Genomic DNA, 22,703 nt, shown 5'->3' with positions numbered 1-22,703 from the left:
TAGGGGTGGCTTCGAGGTTAACAGGGTGCTGGGGTGAGAGTTAATATCCATGCTATAGCATAAGTTAAGCAGAGGTTTCTGGTTTCTGGCTAGCATCTAATATTACAAAGTTATTTAACGGATAAAATAAAAAAGTTTTTTTTAGATTTAAATATTTATTTTATAATATTATTAGATAAATGAAAATGATTATTGGTTTTATGGCATAGTTAACAATTATTTTATTTTTTTTAAGAAATTAGTAATGATATTTTAAGAGCTATTCAGTGGATACCGTACCAAAGTGATCCCCTCTAGTCGGCGCCACTGTGTCGCACTCAATGTCCCATGCCTATGCTTCATGCTGAAATATGTATTTTCGAGGCGCACAAGCTGCGCACATAGTGCCCTCAACCCCCCTTTCCCACACTCTCTGTGCCTCTGTGCGTTCCACTCTGCAGCACCCCCACCCCGTGCCCCTTCCACGACACAGGCACAGGGTATTTGCGTCTGCCTCTCCGCCTCTGCTTTTGCTCTGCTTTTGGCTGTGGCTCTGCTGGCGTCGTTGCTGCCTCGACCGCTATTTTTATGTACGAGCACAAATACATGCACATAAATTGTTGCCGTGGCAAAGGCAGCAGCAGCAACAGCAGCATAGCACAGGCACCAACTTTCTGTTCCTGCCACATCCAGGTTGGAAAAAAAAAAGCAAAACAGGGTTGCATGCAACATGGAATGGACATGGACATGGATGGTTTTTCTTTCCGCCTTCCCACTCTTTCTCTCCTTGTTTCTCTCTCTATCTCTATCTCACCCTCTCTTCACGCATATTCCTCTTTACTCTGGTCTTTCTATTGAGGAAAGACACTTTTCCTTCTTGCCTCTCTTCCTCTTTCCCGCTTTCCGTCGCCCCCTTTGCTTGTTTTCCTCCCTCTTTCGCCTGCACTTCCGCTGCAACGCTGCAACGCTGCAACTCTGCTTCAGCTCTGTTTGTTGTTGTTGCTGATTCACACATTCCTAATTGAATTATCACGCAGCAGATGAGAAACATGTACCATATCACTCTAACCCTCAGACGCACCGCACCCGCTGCCCCGCAGATCTACTAAAACTTATTTTTAGACTCCGAAAACTAATTAGAAGAAGCGCTGTCGAAGTCTTCGCTTGGCGTCTACACTTGCAGGAATTAGATAATTATTTCGAACTTGAATCTGAGTAGATTACATAACAAAGAAAGGATCGAGATTATTATTTTCCAAATTGCCTGCGATGCACTGCCAAAAATTTCCTATCTGCATACAGTTTCTTCAGAAATGTAATTATATCCACAATAATTTGTATAACAAGATACATAATTGCAAATTAATATAAAACACAATATTACTAGGGAGCATTCATATTTTTTGCATTATATGCCTTTAATGGGTCGCGCTATTTGTCTGAGTGTACAGCTTCATGCGCTGCCTGCGCTGGCGTCGCTGCCCGGATCGACGTAGGCGTCGAGAGCCGGGGTTTTAAATTCGAGAAAGGTTTTCGGTTTCGGTGTCGATTTATATACCGAAACGCCCATCGCCGTGCGTTCAACAAAAGCCTCTCATTTCCATTTTATGTACATTTTTCAGTTTTTCGTTTTGCCCCGTTGTTCGCTAACGAAACAGGATGAAGACCCGTACTGCTGGTCTAAAAAAAAAGTAATACCTTCGTAGCAGCGACGTCGGCAGAGCAACCCTCCCTTTCGCACAGAACACACACCATACTCCACACACAGATATAACGACATCGAATCGCACTTGGGCTTTTTCAACTAATTGTATCGCCTTTGTTGTATATAGAAATTTTCCCCTATGTACCACACGGCGGCATATGAAAACCTATGTACATATGCTGGTAGAGCCCTTCTACAAAACGGCTTCATTCGTTGCCAGCTAAATGATGTGCCCTGCGAAAAGATACAGAGACTGAGATACGGATACAAATATACGAACACGGATACGGATACATGCATAGACGACGAGGTTCAGATACAGTGACAGGCCAGAGGCGAAATTTTGTCATTCCTCTCGTCTGTAGAAACTGAAACTGATAGTCGTCCCGTCCCCGTTTGTTATTGTTGCTTGGGCCCTGGAATGTCGAGCATTTTCACAGTTATTCCGAGGGTTGGCGGTAAAAAAGCAAAGGAAGCTGGGCTTCGGCTTCAATGGGATGTGGTCTCCGATAGCATCACAGTTGCCTTTTAATATCTCTTCTCCGGGAAAATAAATGCGAGATTTTACGTGGCACTGCTGACGCTGTATGGCACGGATTACGAGTATGTGAGTGCGCTTGCTTTGCAATAGCGAAATTAAATTACAAGAATTTATATTGGCCGAGGGTTATTCGCCAGGGGGTGGGTCTTCCCATGTCCCGCAACCCGTACTCCTTGTATGGCTTTAAAGTTATGACTCTGCCGCTGCAAAGTCTGAAATTGACAGTCGTTCGGAAAGCTGGTGGTTACACATTGGGGTGTCTGATATTCAAATAAAAACGGGCTTAGTAAAAAGGGGTAACATGGTCAGGTAGAAATATTAAATTGGATCGCTTTGTTTAATCTGCAAAGTTATTTAAGATTTTATCTTCAGTGTTATTGCATTTTGGATATTGGCGATAGATGTTTTTTTGTATTGTAGAATGGGGAATGCTTAGTACTGAAACCAGAAATGCATTCGAACCATTAAACATTTAGAACTTTAAGCTACATATGTTACAATGTACAATCCAGTGTACAACAGATTTGTCTTTGAACTAAAAACATGGGATTTTAGGGCTTTTGTGTGCCCTAAACATTTGATTAACCTTCGATATGCAACATAAAAATATGTTTAAATGTGACATATAATTTGGAATTCTTAGCTTAAAAATAATTCCCCTTTAATTATAGGTCACAGACGTTAAGTTCAAAAAAATATAAGTTAGTTAATATTTCTCTAACTTTGACCTATGTCTACTTAACTATCTGTTTTTAATTTATAATATTTTATTTATAAATTTTACGTGTATGTATAGTACCACTACCTGAGATGCCGTCCGCAGCGATTAAGATCTACAAAGCTGACTTCCAGGTGTTAAAGCTAAATGTTTACAAATAATCTGCCTTTACTGTTTTGTCTTTCGTTGGATTCAGTATAGGTGGAAGTAGCGACGGCATTTTGAGACCTGGGAGGCGGCCTACCAAAACCAGTTTGGAGCGAAAAGATTTCTCTTCATGAACCTTTTGCGTGAGTATCAGTAAAAACGTATTTTTAAAATCTAATATACCCCTTTGGACAATAGCGAAATTATCAAGTCGCTAAGGACTCTGGTGGAAAATTAACTTGTAAATGAAATGTGATAGGAAACGCCTTGTCTTGGCCACCTGCCACTTTTAGTTGGCCACGTCCACAGACTGAGAAACTTGCTACAGAAGACCAATTAAGTTCGAGGTCGGGAGCGGCCGGATTTCCAGTTAGCCAATGAAAACATAGCGCTGCCGACGACGGTAACAAACGACCAATGACAAGCAAGCAGTAAGGGCGAGCGCGAGTGAGAGCAAGCGAGTGCGGCTGAGGGGAAAAAAAATAAGATATTCGACCCTGGGGGTGTATCTTTACATAAAGTCTACGCGCCATGTAGAGAGTCAATCGAAAGCTCTGGAAAAGCTTGCAAAACAAAGCATAACTTCAGGTGTAACGAATTTTTTGGTTGTATGAGATTATCGCCCTTCTTGACGAGATCATTTGAGTTGTATATATCGGAAATCAAAATAGCCTTTCCACAGAAGAAGAACTTATAAAAAAGGTTCCCGTTGTTGTTAAAACATCAATACTAAAATTGATTAGAATCATATTTTATTTCTTTTCTTTATTCCGTTTTACCCAATTTCTCATTTCCCTACGAGAAGCTTTTGCGAGGAAATATACATATTCCAGCAAAATTCAATCCATATTAATAACCAAGACCAGGGATTCTCCAAAAGTCTAGAAACCATTAAACTGGCGGTGAACCACCACACTGACTTTTAGTAATAGTTCTCTCTTGATTACTGGAGTTCGCCGAAATCGGTCGACTAGAAGTCAAAAGGCGTAGTGACCCCGGTCTATCATCAACTCACTTGTGGCAGCTGCTGGATTTTCGTGCCTGGAGAGTCATTGTCCGAATTTGACAGCTATGGAAACCAGGGATGACTGGACAAGCTGTCCTTGTTTTTGCTGCGATGCCAATAAACTTGAGCATAACTTAATTCGCTATAGAGTAGCGTTCATAGCAGGCGATTATTAAATATATAGAATATATCAAATATGTTAAAACAAATTACTTGTGTTTACCAAGCAACAACAATGAGCTGTCTTGTCATTTTTCATTAAAATTTCGGACATTTGGTTTATCAGAGGACGTTTTTAATGAAACAAAATGATTTATAAATTAGTAGGCAGACGACGGGGGGACAACACAAAAGTCTAGTCGCTGTAGCAGCTCAGCCCTTGACCAGGACCTCGTAGTGGTCGATGCGGACCTCCTCGCCGTCGAATGGGATGTAGAGGCAATGGTGTGACTGGTGGATCTTGCCGGGAGTGAGGCTGCCGTGGTGGTGGGCACGGCCGATGAACAGGGGCTCTCCGTCGGAAGTGCGGCCGCAGAGAACGGCATTGCCGGGCACATTGCCATGGCTGTCGTGCACCCATCCGTACCCGTATCCGGCCAGCAGCTCGTAGTCGTGCTTCACAACCTCACCGCCTCCGTAGGGCACATAGGCACAGCCCTTGTTGGGGATCACCTGTGGTGGATAAGTGGATAGATAAAGTGGGATGCAACAGAACAGATTTAAAGATGGAATGCTCCAAGTGTACATTTTCGGAACACGAGCTGTATATAGTTTAAGGTTCTCACCTTGGCTGGCAGCAAATCGCCCTCGTGGTAGGCGCGACCCACATAGATCTGATCGCCATCGGCGTCGTGTCCGCCAACCACTGTTCCGGGAACAATGCCGCGTCCGCTAGAGGCTATCCACGTCTCGGGCTGGACCAGCACTTCATAGGCTTCCAGACGGTGCTGAAATGATATAAGATAAAAGTGATTTACTAAGATTTATCACATTGCAAACACTGCTTGTGCGATTCGTCACTACGTGGTCTTCGAACGTTATTGTTGAGGGGATGAAGGGAATCCATCAACATAACATCAAAGTGAGGGTTAGACCTACCTCCTGTCCGCCGTAGGGGATGTACAAACACTGGTGCGAGGGATGGACCTTGCCGGGGGTGAGGCTGCCCTGGAAGTAACCACGGCCCACGTACAGGGGCTCACCCTCGCCAGTCTGGCCCACTTGGATGGCATGGGGCGGGACAGATCCACCACTGGACGGGATCCAGGAGAAGTGATCACCGACAAGGACCTCGAAGTCATGCTTGCTGATCTCCTGACCGCCCCATGGCACATAGGCCTGCTGCTTGCCGGGCACCACCTTCGCTGGCAGCATCTCTCCATTGTGGTAGGCACGGCCCACAAAGATGGGATCCTGGTCGGAGTCGTGGCCAGCTAGGATGGCTCCTGGGGGCAGGGATCCGTAAACGTTGGTGCTAATCCAGGTGTAGTCTGAGGGCGAATAAAATATATATATAGAGCAAGGTCAGAGGCGATAAGTTAACTTGGGCCAACGAGGGCCAACTGTACACCATTAATCAGCCACAGTAGAGGTTTTTTGTCTTTTATTTGTCAGGGTGTAGAATCGCTGGATCTATGGAAAGCTACCAAAGCTCCAAGGGATTTCGGCTGTCAGGTGCGCGGAGTATCGATGACACTTGCCCACTTGTCACGACTAATTGCGGCACTATGCTTTCGTTTTCGCCAGAATTATCTTAGTCACTAACTTTGCACTTCAGTTCTCACCTCCCATGTTGTATTTGTGTGCTTTTTTTGTATGTTGATTTAGGTCTGGAACGTGATGTTATATACTCGCTGGCTCCGCTATGTTTGGGCTGACTTCAACGACTGGTCGCTACCCGCACATCGGTTGCGCCTTAAAAGCTGTTGTTTCCGCTTATCAGTTCGGCAAGTTAGCCGGCAGTGATAAGATATCTTAGTCACACTGCTCTGAACCGTTCGATTGTGTGTGTTCCACAAAGGTATCCTCATGTCGTAGAGGGTGTTCGTCATTGCGACCAACTGACAGGTGTGTCAGAATGTATATTGGATGATTTTGTTTGGTAAAAACAATTTAAATTCTGGGTTAAACAGGAAGCGCAACCAAAATTACTCAATCGATCTTGTGCATGAATATTTGTTTTTGTTTTTGCGGGTTTTATCTATAAGCAGTTGGCTACGAATCTTATCGCCGGTAGTCAAAAATAAACTTCATCAATAAGTTCGTAAAAGATTATATGTATGAGGGTGGCTGTCCATGGATCAACTATAAGTTCAGGAATGCTTTTCTAGAACAAAAATAAGAACCAACATGTAAACAGTTACCTAACCTTCTTGTGGATTATTCAAATCATAAACCTAATAATTGAGAAACCTTTGGAAAACTAACTGTAACTGTTGTAAAGTTACAGACACTTGTTTGGTCTAAAGATGAGTCAATTGCGATATAAAGTTATTGATATCGTTACCGCTGAGTCACATATGTATATTTATACTTTTTAATGCCTTTTATGCCTTACATAAATGCATACATACATATGTCCTTTGAAATCAGTTTGTTTGTTATTACAAAGAAATTATTAATTAAAAGAGATAAAATAAGCACATACATTACACTAAAGGTTTAAAGATTATTTTTAATATTTCAGTAGGTAAAAAATAATTCAAAATGAATGATCCTTTTTCTATTAAAAGTACAAATTTTCGACATGCTTATCGCCCCTTCAACGGGGGGGATTTTTTGAGCATGGGCGCTTCTGGCAGGCGTCATATTGTTTATGGGTCTATTTAATTGGGGTTCCACCTGTTGAGAGGGCACAACAATAACATTTAAAACAATGTCCACATGCTTCGATTTACTTGTTTTTTTCTTTTACTCCCAAAAGTACCGCCTGTTTGGGCCAATGATTCATTTTCGATCGATAAATGGAATGCTTTTCTGGAAATGGAGCTTTCGAGACTGGAAGTTAAAATTAGTGATAGCAAAGGTCCCAATATCAACTGCACTTCTTTTTTTATATATGTACAAATGCGAATTGAAAGATAAAAGCTCGCCGATAAGAAGCAGTGACGAATCGCTCTGGTTCGGTTTTTAAACGTCAGGCTTTTGCAAACCAATAGTTTAGTGAAAAGACAAACTTTGGTCAGTTCAGACGCATTTTGGAGTCAGAAGAACGCAAGTGAATAAAAGAAACTATTTTTCATAGGAATAACTTATCAACAATTAACGCACAATGGGTAAGTAGAATGAGTAACCTCTGATAAGTGCAACCAAAAAAAAAAAAATGATTTTGCAATGCCAAAGTCTAATGAAATAAGTGTAATTTACCTTCAAGATCATCAAAATCAAAAAATATATTGTTGCATATTAGCTTAATTAAATTCAATTTCCCAATTACGGGCGAAGAAATCCGCAAGTGCTGACCAATTCTGTTGGTATTGCGATTTTTTTCTCTGTGCACATTAGCCGGAAGAAAAGCAAAGAGCATTGAGTGACTTCTACAGTTCTCCGCCTTTCTTTGCTCTTTCCAGGCGCCGTGCAGCCAGGAGGAGTTGTGACCGTTGGTAGGACGAGTGCAGTGAGCCCAGGGTGAAACCCCTACGCCTCTGTGAAACCCCAAATCCCATTTGATCCCCGCCCCCAGACCACCTAGGCCACCCAAAACCACCCAAACCCGCAAAACCGTACAGCAAGCCAAATATGTACACGGAGAAAAAGCTATGAGAGTATGAGTATAGAGTGAATCATTATATTGTACATTGTACTTAATTTTTAATCAAAACCGTATCCATTTAATAATGCAGCTTCGGGATGATAAATGTTTACCTTTTGAAAAAGTACGAAGTTAGTAAATCTTAATCTTTTTTTTTTTAATAACAATATATAATATCTATCAAGACAATATTAATATAACAGTGATTTAAATCAATCAAGTAGAGTTTTAAGATATTTCCAATGGAAAGGACACGAAACTTACTCTCCGGTTTTCGCTCTGTGTACAGATAGGTTATCTTATCGCGTGGTATCAAACTTATCGCCCTACTGCCTTTCTCCTTGCAGACAACACCTGGGTGCACTCGTCTCCATACAGCCCCCTGCCCCCATACGCGGTTATCGGTGGCCATGACTCGGACCGCACGCCCATCTATGTGGGTCGATCCTTTCACGAAGGCGAGAATCTTCCCGCCAAGGTCGTACCGAGCAAGGGATGCGCCTATGTGGCCTACGGTGGTGCGGAGCACACGAAGACGCACTACGAGGTGCTGGTGGGTCAGGGATTTGCCTGGGTGCCCAGTTCCAGCGGTGGAGTGCCACCGAATGCGGTGAGGAGCGGAACGACGCGAACGGGCGAGCCGCTCTATGTGGGACGCGGACATCATGCCGGAAGCTTGACTGTGGGCAAAGTTCATCCATCGCACGGCTGCCTATACATTCCATTTGGCGGCCAGGAGGTGCGCATCAACACCTACGAGGTGCTCATCAAGCAGCAGCACGACGTCTGGGTACCGGCCTCGCCCAGTTACACTCCTCCGGGCGCAGTGATCGCCGGACACGACTCCGACCGTACTCCCATTTACGCCGGAAGGGCAATGCACGAGGGTGAAATGCTGCCTGCCAAGGTGGTGCCGAGCAAGGGAACCGCCTACGTTTGCTTCGGCGGATACGAATTCCAGAAGCCCAGCTACGAGGTGCTCACTGGCTACGGATATGTATGGATGAATTGCGGCCACAGCATTCCACCAAACGCCGTAACCACGGGTCGTGCTCGCAATGGAGAGCTGCTGTACTATGGGCGAGGACACTACCAGGGCAGTTTGACACCGGGTCTGATCTCGGCCAGCCAGCGTTGCCTCTATATTCCGTACGGAGGTCGGGAGATTCGCATCAACTCGTACGAGATTCTCTGCAGACAATAAGCTAAAGGAACGGAACACTACAGATACCATATGCATTTAGTCTAGATCAAACTGTTATCGCAGCCAAATAAACTGATTGTTAATACCGGAAGAAATCTGTGGGCATTTTGTGTTCCTTCTATTTTTAAAATACTTATCCCTGCAAATGTATTATACTGATATGGCCAAAATGGACTGTCGGATTAGACAGGTTTTACAAAATTTATGAGCTACGATAGTGGCTTGCTATGAAGGTCATTTCCTTATATTCTACCTTTCTTCCACATTATTTACTTTTAAAGAAATTTAAAATTACTACATCATTTTTTTGCATGTCTATAGATGAAATAGCATATTATTGGTTAGTCCTTTATGATAAACTAATCACTTCTGAATAAGCAAATAACAAAATGCATCTTTCTTTCAGCCTACAAGTGGGTTCAATCCTCGGCCTACTCCTCCCTTCCCGAGGAGGCAGTGGTGGGCGGCAACGATGAGGACGGCGCCATGATATACGTGGGCAGGGCGGAGCACGAGGGCGATATGTTGGTCTGCAAGGTGGTGCCGAGCAAGCAACTGGGATTCATTTCGCAGCGAGGAGAGGCACTGCCCAAGGACATCTTCGAGGTGCTGTGCGGTCAGAATCTGGTGTGGATCAAGTGCTACGATCATGTGATTCCGGAGAATGCTGTACTCTGTGGACGCACATCGCTGGATCAGCCGGTTTACATTGGTCGTGGTCATTATGAGGGTCATCTGATTATCGGCAAAATCTCCTCTGTCCATCGAGCTTTGTTCATCGCTTTTCGCGGTGCCGAACGTCGTCTGGATTCCTATGAGATTTTGGTGGAGGAGCGCAGAGTGGTTCCTGGCTGGCAGCTGCCGCCACCACCTCCTCCACTAGAGGAGCCGGAAAAGTGTCCACTATCGCCGCCGCCACCACCTTCTCCACCGGCAATGGCGCCGCCACTGCCGGCCAAACCATATCCATATCCGGATTTGGCTGCGATGCCATTTCCTGACAGGCCTCCGGCCTACACACCCACTCCGGATCCCATGCCACCCGTTGGAGGTGTGATGGTGATGCCGAGTCCAACCCCACCACCGCCGGCGGGAGGAGTGCTGGTCATGCCACGACCACCACCACCACCACCGCCTGCAGGTGGTGTGTTGGTCATGCCACCTCCTCCTCCATCGTTCACTCCAGCTGAGGTGGCGCCACCGCCATCATTTGTTCCCGCAGAGGTGACCGCAGTATCCGTTCCCGTGGCACCATCGTTTACACCCGCTTCCACCTATAATCCCTACGAGGCGGGATGCTCGTCCTACACTCCGGCCGAGTGTGCTGCTCCTTCGGCATATGACGCCTACGGCTATGGCAACAACTATGACGTTTGGGTATCAGCCGAACCGGGCTATTATTACTCTCCCGATGCCGTGATTGGAGGTCATGACAGCAACATGGAGCAATTGCTGGTTTGCCGGGCCTACTACCGTGGTGTCCATGTTCCTGGCAAGGCCATTCCCAGCCAGGGATGTGGCTACATAGCCCACGGGGGTCGTGAAATCATTGAGCCATCGTACCAAATGCTGGTGGGCAAGGGCAAATACCACTGGGTGCCATCCTACGGCGGAAACGTTCCACCTGGAGCAGTTGTGGCCGGAACGACACCTGGCGGAGCACCACTCTACATTGGACGGGGTCACTACTGCGGCAGCTTGACACCCGGTGTAATTGAGACCTACAACCGATGCCTCCAGATCCCATTCGGTGGCCAAGAGATCCGTCTGAGCAACTATGAAGTTCTTGTTAGGAGCGATATTTACCACGGACAGCAGGCCATCCGCCTGGTTTACTGAAGACATATTTAATCTGGAAAATCCGAGAGCAGCTAGGCCATGAAAACCCATAAACAAATTTTTTGTTCCTATAAATTATTCCAGGCATATCTTTGTATATTGTGAAAAACTACATTTTAATTATTAATTACCTATATTTATATACGCACTCAATATTAAATGCATCTAAGCCAAATGCAAAATGTGAAACTACCTCTACACACATTATATTTAACCGACATGTTTATTTACTAGTTAAGATACTTATGCACTAATTATATTGACACACTTTTAAAGTTCGTTGTGTAATAAATGTTTTATTTATTTAATGACGCCTTTGGATTTAATCATTTGTTATGGTTTGGGTTTCTTATTACGTCGGTTCTACCACGTGTAAAATAAGTTAGTAATTATACTATGACAAACAAAGACTCTTTAACATTTCCATAAACGCTTGAACAAAATCGTAAAGAACAAAGTTCTTCCGCCTTAACATAGAAATTACAATTAGAAGATGGTAAGTAAACGATTTGCGGGCACGAGAGTTTAAGGTCAAAATAATATTGTATCACGTAGAATAGTAAACTTGGCTTAATGTGCGGAATTAAAAACGCTGTATTCCCAGCTTAGCAAAGAACCCCATATGCTTGAAAACCTCCTTGAACCCACACGGGTTTTAACGATTAGACAAATCTGGCATTTCCCACAACTATCCGTTATTGGCCAACACAAGATTTCTTAAACGATTCTGGTTTTTCGACGTCAACTCGGCGCACAAGATGAAAGAGAAGAAAGAGAAAGGCGAAACAGGTAAGAGTAAATATGAGCGAATGCGTCATAATGCGCACTCTGGAAATACACCGTCAGAAAAACTTGAATATTTAAACTTGAATTTAAACTCACATTCTACATATTTTAATATTTTCACGCTTTTAATGTGTTTTTTTAATGATATGCACTTTAAGCAATTAATTTTTTAAATTAAACAAATTTCAGTTCTTTATTAAACTTATTACTTCGAAACCCATTAACATAATTAATGTAATTTTAACAGAAATATATATTGTCAGACCAAAAATGCATTGTTGATACGAAGTAATGGAAGCTCATTAAATATTAAAAAATGAACCCAAAAGTCAGATCAAAGATTGTGAAAATAAGCAACTCGCCACTGAGTAAATCAACAAATACTTTCGCCAATATTTGATATACACCTTTGTTCAAGTTCTATCCCACGTCTATAAATATGAACGAATTTTTAGAACACTAATCTGGTTTGCCGTAGATAACATAGTCGCATTGGACTAGGTCCGTAACCAAGAGAACATTTGAATGGAAACGATTTTAAACGCCTTCCAAAATAATTTCGCCATATGATGCCAAATGGTTGAAAACACCATACCTGGCCGCAATTATCTATTGGACTAACCTTGTCTAAATTGGCCACAATTCGGCTTATCTGACTTGCTAAATAACATTTTGATAGCACACGTATATACATATATTTTATTTTAGTGCCGTTATGGGCAATTCGAGTGCTTACAACTGTCGATTAGATTGCAGATGAGATCCCTTTGGAAATTTTTTGTTTTCCAAATCGTTTTGCTTGGAGACACTACCCTCTTTGAAATACTTTTCAACTGAAATGGTGAAATACCGACAAACCATTGCAAAAGAAGTTTACCATGCCCCACGATATCTCAAAATCTGAAAACAACATTATTTGTATTTTATCACACCAAGTAGTGTGATATATTTGGATTGGGGAAGTCGCCGCTGGGCAGCGTAAGAATGCCGCTACCACGCTTAAGCATCCAGGTATTTCACGGCACACCTGAGCGGCGGTATGAATCATGACTTTCGCACGCGATACAGATACAGATTTCCTCTCGGTTAGTCCCCCGATCTGGCGAATTCAGCTTAAAATCTTTTGCGCGGGGAAAACCATGCGCGCAAATGGATTACGCTTAGTCCGTTTTTGTTTTGGCCAAAAAAGACCCGACTCCACTGCATCTATGGACACGCTGGGTCAGTAAACAAATACCGGTTACGAGAGACTGATAACAAACTTACGCCGAATCGATGGTATGTACGTACAACATAACTGTCTAATCAATCTAATCTGCATCGTCTTTATGGCTCTGTTTTGGTTACAGGACCAGCGACTAGGAACCAGTATTTCCCGCCGCCTGGACGAGTGCGAGGAACAGGCGGGTTGCCAGGCGGGAATCCCGATTAGTTATACGATCGACTTTGTTGCCGCTCGAGAACCGAGAGCCGAGATTCTGGCACCGAGCTGTCGTCGCAACCATTCGATTTTGTGTTAGTCCAGTTCAGATCGCGCACTCGTCGGCTGCAGACGTCTTCTTGAGCACTTCCCAGTGCCAATAGAGCCAGAGGAAATATAGATATATGTATATATATACATATATAAAGTCTTCAGACGATCGCGAGTTTCATCAGTTTGCCAAGTGTCCACGGAAGATCGGCACGTGCTAAGTAAGTGCCATGTAGCGCAAGTGAATTTCCATTAATTGATTCAGTTTCTCGATGCATTCGATGAGTGCGTTTCGTCGACAAGTGAATAAGATTGAATCGAATCTGAGTAGCTGAGGAGTGGGCTATTATACCCAGTTCCTTGGATCTTGAGTGCAAGCCGTTCGCAATTGACAATCGCAATCAACACACAAATATCTCGCTTTCCAATTGCGCTTAATTTATTAATTTATGTACGCTTGTTTTTCATTCGCGCAATCGAGCTAATTTCCTTAAATTGACTTGGGAAAATTGTTTTTGCTGATTAATCAGCCCTTTGCTCTGCGTCGAATAATTTCTACAATATATTTTATGTAACACGTAAAGATACATTAATTATCACACACTTAAGCGTCATAATTGCTACCATTTTTATCAACATTAGTTATTTTAATGGTATTATAATTACGTGTTTCCAAGATGTTGAGATACATTGATTTCCATTTAATTAAGTGCAAGAAAAGTGCAAGTATTTCTTGTTAAGAAAAAACGAATGTCAAACTATTATTATAAAATAGTGGCAATGCAAGAAGATAAAGTTCTAGAAATTTATTTCATAACATTATGTTAAATCTGAGCCTGAATTCTTTGAAGAGTTGAAATATTTTTTAAAATTCAATCATACTTTTGTTAATCTCCCCAGTAACTTTCCTGGGATAACATGTTTGCCTTAAGAGCACTGAACTCTTTTTGTGAATTAGAATTAAGAAGATAGTAATTAGGCTTTTATAGTCGAGTTTGCAGATAAAAAGCGAGAGCAACTGGGTGTGTTTGTGGTTCTCGTGGTTAAGTTCTTTAATTGATACACTCTAAATTATAGACCCCAATTTAGAGCTTAGATATCAGGCCAGCACACAAAATGTTGTGTTTACTAATTGTTAACTTTGTTCTTAGGCTTAATTGCTATAGCGAGTATAGAGATACTTTACTGCAGTATCGCCTCATAGACACAATGGTCAAGAAGGAGGAATCACGGCTGCCACAAGCTGGTGACTTTCAGCTTAAGGAAGGATCAGTCGTGGATGCGACCCGAAAGTACAGTTACTTTGATCTGGTGAGTGGTGACTCCGCATCAGCATCGTTATAGGTTCTATATCCTTTTTGGTCTCGCCTCTATAGTTCAGATACTCAACCAGATGCGAGCGCTTCCTGTTGGTAGTCAGTCTGCTGGTGGCCACCGCTGCGTCCGCATTTATTCCCTACTTCATGATTATCTACGGAGAGTTCACATCCCTGCTCGTGGACCGAACAGTCGGCGTGGGCACATCCTCGCCAGCCTTTGCTCTGCCCATGTTTGGTGGCGGTCAGCAATTGTAAGTTCTTAATCATAAGATAGTCCAGGATTATGTTATAACGTCAAATTTTCGTTCAGGACAAATGCCAGCAAAGAGGAGAACAACCAGGCGATCATTGATGATGCGACTGCCTTTGGCATTGGCAGTCTGGTGGGATCTGTGGCCATGTTCCTGCTCATCACACTGGCCATCGACTTGGCCAACCGGATAGCCCTCAACCAAATCGATCGCATCCGAAAGCTCTTCCTGGAGGCAATGCTGCGACAGGACATCGCCTGGTACGACACCAGTTCGGGCTCCAACTTCGCCAGCAAAATGACAGAGTGAGTTTCGTCTCAAATAATATAATTATTAATAAGCGTATAATCCGAATCTTATTGCATTAAACAAATTATAAAAACCATATCAATTGAATATTCATTAGCAGAGCTAGAAAATTACGCAATCATAGTAGCAATCGGACTTATTAACATCAATATGGTTTAAATATGATTGAAACAATTTATCACTATCGCGATTCCCAGACAATTTTAGGAAGCCACCTGAAAGTTTTTAAATAAATTAAATATCTCATGCCAGTGACGTGAACTTTTTTTGTGCGAATTTTACAATGTATTTATTCAAATTCCTTTTAATTCTAGAATTAAATTCTAAAGACTTTAGAGTATTTTTATAACTCCTCGATTTTTTTCTTTGGAATTTGCAGAGACCTGGACAAACTGAAGGAAGGCATTGGCGAGAAAATAGTGATTGTGGTATTCCTGATCATGACCTTTGTGATTGGAATAGTGTCTGCTTTCGTCTACGGATGGAAGCTCACCCTGGTCGTTCTGAGTTGTGTGCCCTTCATCATTGCAGCCACCAGTGTGGTGGCTCGACTCCAGGGATCGCTGGCCGAGAAGGAGCTGAAGTCCTACTCCGATGCAGCCAACGTGGTCGAGGAGGTATTCAGTGGAATTCGCACAGTGTTCGCATTCAGTGGTCAGGAGAAGGAAAAGGAACGCTTTGGCAAGCTGCTCATTCCCGCAGAGAATACGGGTCGCAAGAAGGGTCTATACTCGGGCATGGGAAACGCACTGTCCTGGCTGATCATCTACCTGTGCATGGCTCTTGCCATCTGGTATGGTGTGACGCTCATTCTGGACGAGCGTGATCTTCCCGATCGCGTTTATACTCCGGCCGTTCTGGTCATTGTCCTGTTCGCCGTGATCATGGGTGCCCAGAATCTCGGTTTTGCCTCTCCACACGTGGAAGCCATTGCTGTGGCCACGGCAGCTGGCCAGACCCTGTTCAACATCATCGATCGTCCGTCGCAGGTGGATCCAATGGACGAGAAGGGAAACAGGCCGGAGAATACCGCTGGACACATTCGTTTCGAGGGCATACGCTTCCGTTACCCCGCCCGTCCGGATGTGGAGATCCTCAAGGGTCTGACCGTCGATGTGCTTCCGGGTCAGACGGTGGCCTTCGTGGGCGCATCTGGGTGTGGCAAGAGCACCCTCATCCAACTGATGCAGCGGTTCTACGACCCCGAAGCGGGCAGTGTCAAACTGGATGGACGGGATCTTCGAACACTGAATGTGGGCTGGTTGCGTTCGCAGATCGGAGTGGTGGGCCAGGAACCGGTTCTCTTCGCCACCACCATTGGCGAGAATATCCGATACGGAAGACCATCGGCCACTCAGGCGGATATAGAGAAGGCGGCGCGAGCGGCCAACTGTCATGATTTCATCACTCGCCTACCCAAGGGCTACGACACCCAGGTGGGCGAGAAGGGCGCTCAGATTTCTGGTGGCCAGAAGCAGCGGATTGCCATTGCCCGGGCTTTGGTTCGACAGCCCCAAGTGCTTCTTCTCGACGAGGCCACCTCTGCCCTGGATCCCACCTCTGAGAAGCGGGTGCAAAGTGCCCTAGAACTGGCCAGCCAGGGACCAACCACTCTAGTTGTGGCCCACCGACTGTCCACCATCACCAATGCCGACAAGATTGTCTTCCTCAAGGACGGTGTAGTGGCGGAGCAGGGTACGCACGAGGAGCTCATGGAGCGACGTGGTCTCTACTGCGAACTGGTGAGCATCACCCAGCGGAAGGAGGCCACGGAGGCGGACGAGGGAGCGGTTGCCGGGCGACCTCTGCAGAAGTCGCAGAACCTGTCTGACGAGGAAACCGATGATGACGAGGAAGATGAAGAGGAGGACGAAGAGCCGGAGCTGCAGACTTCGGGCAGCTCCAGGGACAGCGGATTCAGAGCCAGCACGCGACGCAAGCGTAAGTACCAGAAGTTGGAATATTTAATGCTTTTACTAACCCAAGTACCAAGACTTAAATTCGATATTAAGTAAAGAAAATAAGTAATAAAAACAAATGCAAAATTAAAAGTTCTATAAAATCGTGCACTATATTATATATATTAACTTTAAAATCCAATTCAAATAATTAACAGGTCGCTCGCAGCGTCGCAAGAAGAAGAAGGACAAGGAAGTGGTATCCAAGGTGTCCTTCACTCAACTAATGAAGCTTAATTCTCCGGAGTGGCGTTTCATTGTCGTCGGAGGCATTGCATCCGTAATGCATGGCGCCACATTCCCGCTTTGGGGTCTCTTCTTTGGCGACTTCTTTGGAATCCTCTCGGACGGTGACGATGACGTTGTGCGAGCCGAGGTCCTGAAAATCTCCATGATCTTTGTGGGCATTGGCTTGATGGCCGGATTGGGCAACATGCTCCAGACCTACATGTTCACAACGGCCGGCGTGAAGATGACAACGCGATTGCGTAAAAGGGCTTTTGGAACGATTATTGGTCAGGATATTGCCTACTTCGATGACGAGCGAAATTCAGTGGGAGCACTGTGCTCCCGGCTGGCCAGCGATTGTTCCAACGTTCAGGGTGTAAGTTTCAAGATTGAGGGTAACCATGCAGAAGCACTGCTATTCCAAGCTACTGCTTTTTACTATATATGTTTAAATATCTAACGCTTTTTCCTTATTCCAGGCAACCGGAGCTCGTGTGGGCACAATGCTCCAGGCCGTGGCCACTCTTGTGGTTGGAATGGTCGTCGGTTTCGTTTTCTCCTGGCAACAGACGCTCCTCACACTGGTCACCCTGCCCCTGGTCTGTTTGTCCGTCTACTTGGAGGGCCGTTTTATCATGAAGAGCGCCCAGAAGGCTAAGGCGTCGATCGAGGAGGCTTCTCAAGTGGCAGTCGAAGCTATTACCAATATCCGAACGGTCAATGGTCTTTGCCTAGAGCGCCAGGTCTTGGATCAATACGTTCAGCAGATCGATCGCGTGGATATCGCCTGCAGGCGTAAGGTTCGCTTCCGTGGTCTGGTTTTCGCTTTGGGACAGGCGGCTCCTTTCCTGGCTTACGGCATCTCCATGTACTATGGTGGTATTCTGGTGGCAGAGGAGCGAATGAACTATGAGGACATCATCAAGGTGGCCGAGGCTCTGATCTTTGGCTCCTGGATGTTGGGACAGGCCCTGGCCTACGCGCCAAATGTAAACGATGCTATTCTGTCCGCCGGACGCCTAATGGATCTCTTCAAGCGCACCTCAACGCAGCCCAATCCGCCACAGAGTCCCTACAATACAGTTGAGGTAAGTCAACATTTCGCCAATCGAAACCGTACATTATGTTGGAAACTCAAATTTGATTGTTTTTTTTTAGAAATCCGAGGGAGACATTGTCTATGAAAACGTGGGCTTCGAATATCCCACCAGGAAGGGCACTCCCATTCTGCAGGGCCTAAATCTCACCATCAAGAAATCGACGACGGTTGCTCTGGTGGGTCCATCTGGTTCCGGCAAGTCCACCTGCGTGCAACTGCTGCTTCGCTACTACGATCCCGTATCGGGATCCGTGAATCTGAGCGGAGTGCCGAGCACGGAATTCCCGTTGGACACACTGCGCTCCAAGCTGGGCCTGGTCTCGCAGGAACCCGTGCTCTTCGATCGCACCATTGCCGAGAACATAGCTTATGGCAACAATTTCCGTGACGATGTGTCCATGCAGGAGATTATTGAGGCGGCCAAGAAGTCGAATATCCACAACTTTATAAGTGCTTTGCCCCAAGGCTACGACACCCGACTGGGCAAGACATCGCAGCTCTCTGGAGGTCAGAAGCAGCGCATCGCCATCGCTCGAGCCCTGGTTAGAAACCCGAAGATACTCATCCTGGACGAGGCCACCTCTGCGCTGGACTTGGAGAGCGAGAAGGTGGTGCAACAGGCGCTGGATGAGGCGAGATCAGGCCGCACATGCCTGACGATTGCGCATCGTCTGACCACCGTGCGGAATGCGGATCTCATCTGTGTGCTAAAACGCGGCGTGGTAGTGGAGCACGGCACCCACGATGAGTTGATGGCACTGAACAAAATCTACGCCAATCTCTATCTGATGCAACAGGTGTCGGGCTAACACAGCGAACTGGAGTGATAATTGTTAGGCTTTAATTTAGTATGTACACTAGGCTAATTGAACATGTTGAAGTATTACAAAAAAAATAGAATGATTAGGCCAACTACTACAGTCGACTGTCTACCAGGGGTCCGGGATTGGCCAGGGCGTTACGTCTCTCCTGAATGGCGAAGGTGAGTTTACGGAATGGCCCCAGTGGCAAGCCAAGTGACTTAAGGTCCGATTCTGTGAGCAGCATCAGAGTCTCCAAGTCGATCTCTTGCTTCTGAAATCTGAAATGGTAAAGGAGGATACGAGTTGAATACACATACATTCCAGACAAATTTGGTTTTGTTACTCACACTGGCAGGTATTCTTCCAGGGCCCAAACGGCCAGGAATCGCTGCAAGGCACTTCCTCCGGCATCTCGGTCGTCGTCGTCATCATCGCTATAGATGTCATGACCGCCGCCCTCCGAGTCCGTATCATCCGAAAGGTTCAAATATAAACGACCCTTTCCTCCGCCATTTCGTGTCTTTGGAGGATTGCTGCCCGCATTCCGCATCGTGGAAGTGGAACTGGTGTCCGTGTGCAGTTGAAGCTGACTTAAAGCAGCAGTTACGGATCGACGAAAGGCAATGCTGCCCAGCATGGTGGGTCTATCGAAGAGTCCAACGGGTCTCTGGAGGGTCACTTCCTCGCTTAGTTCCTGGGTCAACTGACCATCCCCCAGAATATCCGGTTGGGAGAAGGAACGCGCTAAAGTAGAGCTATAGCCACTGCGGTTATCGCTGTGGTCCAACTCATCGGCCTCCATGCACTCAAAAACATCGCTGATCTTGCCGCGCTTGCCGACACTGTCCTCGTTGGAACTAAAGGTGCCCACATACAGCACCTCGGAGTCTCTCTGCAGACCCGTAAGCGATGTAATGGTTCGCTTTCCATCTGGCTCCACCTCGCGCACCTTGAAGCCACCGTCTGTGTCGCTGGATATCTTCGAGTGTGGACATGTGCTGCTGTGCTGCTTTTGGAGCTGCGACGGTCTCTTTTGCACCGTTCCCGCTCGACTGGCTATTGTGGAGCCACCGCTGCTGCTGCTACCGTTCCCAACCAGATCGCTGAACTTTGTGGGAGGCGGTGTATCCCTTGGTGTCTTATTTAGATTGCCCTGGCTGGACCAGATCTTCTGCTTCAGAGTGGACAGCATGTTGCCGGTCTTGCTGGAGCCACTGGGTGCGCTTAGATCCGAATACTCCGGATCCTGGCGCTGTTGCTGCTGATTCTGGCGCTTCATGTACTCCCTAACACGTTTCTCGCAGTTTTTCTCGGCCAATTCTTTCAGGGCCTTGCTTTTTTTTCTGTTAGTTGAAGTATTAGTTTTAATATATACAAAAAATAAATTATGCAAACAAAAATGCAAGCAAGTGGCAGATATTTCATAAACTTACTTTTCAGTGGCCTCAAAGTTTGTGAAGGCAACATCCAAGTAGCGCAGGATCTCGTCCCTGCCATTAATAGCCGCCAGATCCTTGGCGCTGTGCTTATCGATATCCAAGGCATAGATGTTTACTCCGAATTTCACCAAGAAGTCGACGCAATGCAAATGACCCTTGGCGGAGGCCAAGTGCAAGGCTGTGTTTCCGAACTGATCGCATTTGTCAGGGTCACCACTGAAGGGAGAGGAAAGGATTATCTTCAGTGGATATAGAATTATCATTTAAACGAATGCGTACCCCCTTCCGCACAGCAGACGCAGTGCATCCAGACGCCCCTCGAAGGCAGCCCACATGACCGGCGTCATGGAATCACTGTCCTTGGCATTCGTATCCTTCCGTGTGGCTGCTGCCAACACATCCAACAGCCCATCTTTGGCGGCTCTAAACGGAAACGATTGTACCAGAAAGTTAATGAGTCTCTTGTGCATCACCATTGGTGATAAGATAGAGTCAAATTAATTGCATGTACCCACTTGTGAAACCGATCCGATGACATATTCGTCTGTGTTATCTTTCAATCAGGTTGGCGATGGAAATTCTTGAATCGATCTGAAAGGAATCCAAGGCGAGATGAGTAGGCTGTTCATTATACTTGCCATTCCTTTCCATCACACATCTCAAGATTCTCAAAATTAGGTCACACACATAAGCGCCAACAATTCTTTACAATTAAAAAGCATGTCTATAGAAAAAATCTCCTCCGAGCTGCGTAAGATGATAATATCTGACAATCCAATCGAAGCAACAACTTTCGATAAATCTGCAATAGAGGCAACTTTGGATTCCAACAAATTCGAAGATCTACGAATTCCGAAGCATACACTGAAGCAAAAGTTTCTTCTTCGAAAGTCAATAATTGAACATCCCTTTAAAAGAATTCGTGCCGAAGGAGTGGATTGGGCTCACAAAATTCGAGACACCGACGAAGAGAAGGAATCTAATTGGGCAAAGATTGCGACTGGAAAGGTTTCTGGCAATGCCTACGATCTTAAAACCATGATGAGCGAGTGTGAAAATATTTGTGGTTACGGAAACGCCATAAACTTGACGGTCCCAAGGGTGGACAAACTACAGGATCTGGCTAAATCGATCCCAACGGATCCCGATACAGTCTACCTGACCTGTCAATGTGATGATATTTTCTCTAATGGAGGCACAGAAGCTCCGACTCAAAGCCCCGACGAAGTTAATTTCGAAGAGCTGTCCAGCTACTTCGAAAATATGCTCAACATACCCAAGAATCTTCCGCTCAGCGCTGAAATAATGTATACTTAATGATTGGAACGGTGTGTGTATTGTTATATTTAGAGTAAAAAAAGATATAAATCATTTTAGTTTACGGTTTTCTCATTTTAGATGTGGTGATGTTAGGTTTGGATCCCTATATATGCATATACATATGTACAATGTATGTATCAGATCGACTGATTTCCGTTTTGGTGTTACTGGTACCAAATGTAGACGGGGTTTTCGTACTTCTTGTCTTACTCCACTTTTTAATGTGCTTATTGTGTGGGGCTGGCCAATTAAAATAAGCCCGAAGATGAGCCAAATTCCTAAGCCTAAGCATATTGCCCTTTTTCCCAGCACTTGTACTAACGTTCACACGTTTCGAATTAATAATCCAAAAAAGAAAAAGAAAAGTGTAGCCGCCGCGAAGAATCACAGGCCCACGACACACGCACACAAGAAAACATTACCCATTTACTGCGCACGACGGAGTTTGGCTTACATACCAACGACCAACTACCAAGTTCACTCAACCTTGTTGGCTGGTTTTCGAATTGCCCAAAACAACCGAAAATCGAGACAGTCAACCATTTACTTATTTACCACGGGTACACACACTCACTTATTACCAGTTAGTTGTCCCGGTTCAAGACGACTTTTCAAATGCAGGATTTCAAATTGGATTTTCCCACTCCGGGCAGCTTGACACTTTTCTTTTTAGCCAAACGAACCGAAAGTTTTCATCTGCGATCGGTAGAATATGCACGTTCCGAAAGCCGTTACCCGGAAGCACTTTCTACCGCTCCGACTGCATGTTGTTGAATGAAATTGTTAGCTTTGCTCAAACTCGGCGCTCACATTACGCACAGTGGTCGAGA

At 45.2% G+C, this 22,703-nt stretch overlaps 6 protein-coding genes across 11 annotated transcripts; 4 read left to right on the top strand and 2 right to left on the bottom strand.

The window, feature by feature from the left end:
* Positions 1-3,831: 3,831 nt before the first annotated feature.
* CG13321 (uncharacterized protein) lies at positions 3,832-6,432 on the bottom strand. Of its 2 annotated transcripts, none has more exons than NM_001299438.1 (4): positions 5,881-6,432; positions 5,195-5,586; positions 4,882-5,043; positions 3,832-4,768 (listed from the first exon to the last, which is right to left on the bottom strand). In NM_001299438.1, exons 1-4 carry the CDS (start codon positions 5,885-5,887, stop codon positions 4,469-4,471), a joined length of 861 nt encoding a protein of 286 aa, NP_001286367.1. In that variant the 5' UTR covers positions 5,888-6,432; the 3' UTR covers positions 3,832-4,468. The 2 variants fall into 2 exon arrangements, with proteins under 2 accessions (NP_001286367.1, NP_610831.1); NM_136987.4 differs by having other exon boundaries at positions 4,374-4,768; positions 5,881-5,991.
* An 818-nt stretch (positions 6,433-7,250) lies between these two features.
* Positions 7,251-9,140, top strand: CG44250 (uncharacterized protein). 2 transcript variants are annotated; one of them, NM_001169662.2, is made up of 3 exons: positions 7,251-7,371; positions 7,666-7,698; positions 8,195-9,140. In NM_001169662.2, the coding sequence occupies exons 1-3, from the start codon at positions 7,368-7,370 to the stop codon at positions 9,049-9,051; spliced, it is 894 nt and encodes a 297-aa protein (NP_001163133.1). In that variant the 5' UTR covers positions 7,251-7,367; the 3' UTR covers positions 9,052-9,140. The 2 variants fall into 2 exon arrangements, with proteins under 2 accessions (NP_001163133.1, NP_610830.1); NM_136986.4 differs by lacking the exon at positions 7,666-7,698.
* CG44251 (uncharacterized protein) lies at positions 7,251-11,196 on the top strand. Of its 2 annotated transcripts, none has more exons than NM_165965.3 (2): positions 7,251-7,371; positions 9,458-11,196. In NM_165965.3, the coding sequence occupies exons 1-2, from the start codon at positions 7,368-7,370 to the stop codon at positions 10,888-10,890; spliced, it is 1,437 nt and encodes a 478-aa protein (NP_725246.1). In that variant the 5' UTR covers positions 7,251-7,367; the 3' UTR covers positions 10,891-11,196. The 2 variants fall into 2 exon arrangements, with proteins under 2 accessions (NP_725246.1, NP_001286366.1); NM_001299437.1 differs by lacking the exon at positions 7,251-7,371 and adding an exon at positions 9,335-9,391.
* A 2,000-nt stretch (positions 11,197-13,196) lies between these two features.
* Positions 13,197-19,221, top strand: Mdr49 (Multi drug resistance 49). 2 transcript variants are annotated; one of them, NM_079000.4, is made up of 8 exons: positions 13,197-13,368; positions 14,299-14,458; positions 14,524-14,717; positions 14,777-15,022; positions 15,406-16,967; positions 17,143-17,588; positions 17,692-18,300; positions 18,371-19,221. In NM_079000.4, exons 2-8 carry the CDS (start codon positions 14,357-14,359, stop codon positions 19,118-19,120), a joined length of 3,909 nt encoding a protein of 1,302 aa, NP_523724.2. In that variant the 5' UTR covers positions 13,197-13,368; positions 14,299-14,356; the 3' UTR covers positions 19,121-19,221. The 2 variants fall into 2 exon arrangements, with proteins under 2 accessions (NP_523724.2, NP_001163132.1); NM_001169661.1 differs by lacking the exons at positions 13,197-13,368; positions 14,299-14,458; positions 14,524-14,717; positions 14,777-15,022 and adding an exon at positions 15,156-15,311.
* On the bottom strand, positions 19,132-22,653 carry Sans (Scaffold protein containing ankyrin repeats and SAM domain). Of its 2 annotated transcripts, none has more exons than NM_136985.3 (6): positions 22,448-22,653; positions 21,069-21,144; positions 20,833-20,976; positions 20,548-20,769; positions 19,462-20,457; positions 19,132-19,392 (listed from the first exon to the last, which is right to left on the bottom strand). In NM_136985.3, the coding sequence occupies exons 2-6, from the start codon at positions 21,089-21,091 to the stop codon at positions 19,227-19,229; spliced, it is 1,551 nt and encodes a 516-aa protein (NP_610829.1). In that variant the 5' UTR covers positions 21,092-21,144; positions 22,448-22,653; the 3' UTR covers positions 19,132-19,226. The 2 variants fall into 2 exon arrangements, with proteins under 2 accessions (NP_610829.1, NP_788340.1); NM_176160.2 differs by having other exon boundaries at positions 22,455-22,653.
* On the top strand, positions 21,201-21,928 carry CG30487 (uncharacterized protein). Its single transcript, NM_165964.2, has one exon. It carries the CDS (start codon positions 21,274-21,276, stop codon positions 21,868-21,870), a length of 597 nt encoding a protein of 198 aa, NP_725245.1. The 5' UTR covers positions 21,201-21,273; the 3' UTR covers positions 21,871-21,928.
* Positions 22,654-22,703: the final 50 nt, after the last annotated feature.

Source organism: Drosophila melanogaster, chromosome 2R, assembly GCF_000001215.4.
Source record: "Drosophila melanogaster chromosome 2R".
Lineage (NCBI taxonomy): Eukaryota > Metazoa > Arthropoda > Insecta > Diptera > Drosophilidae > Drosophila > Drosophila melanogaster.
The sequence above is the reverse complement of the archived record's forward strand: the minus strand, read 5'-3'. Positions and strand labels throughout refer to the sequence as shown.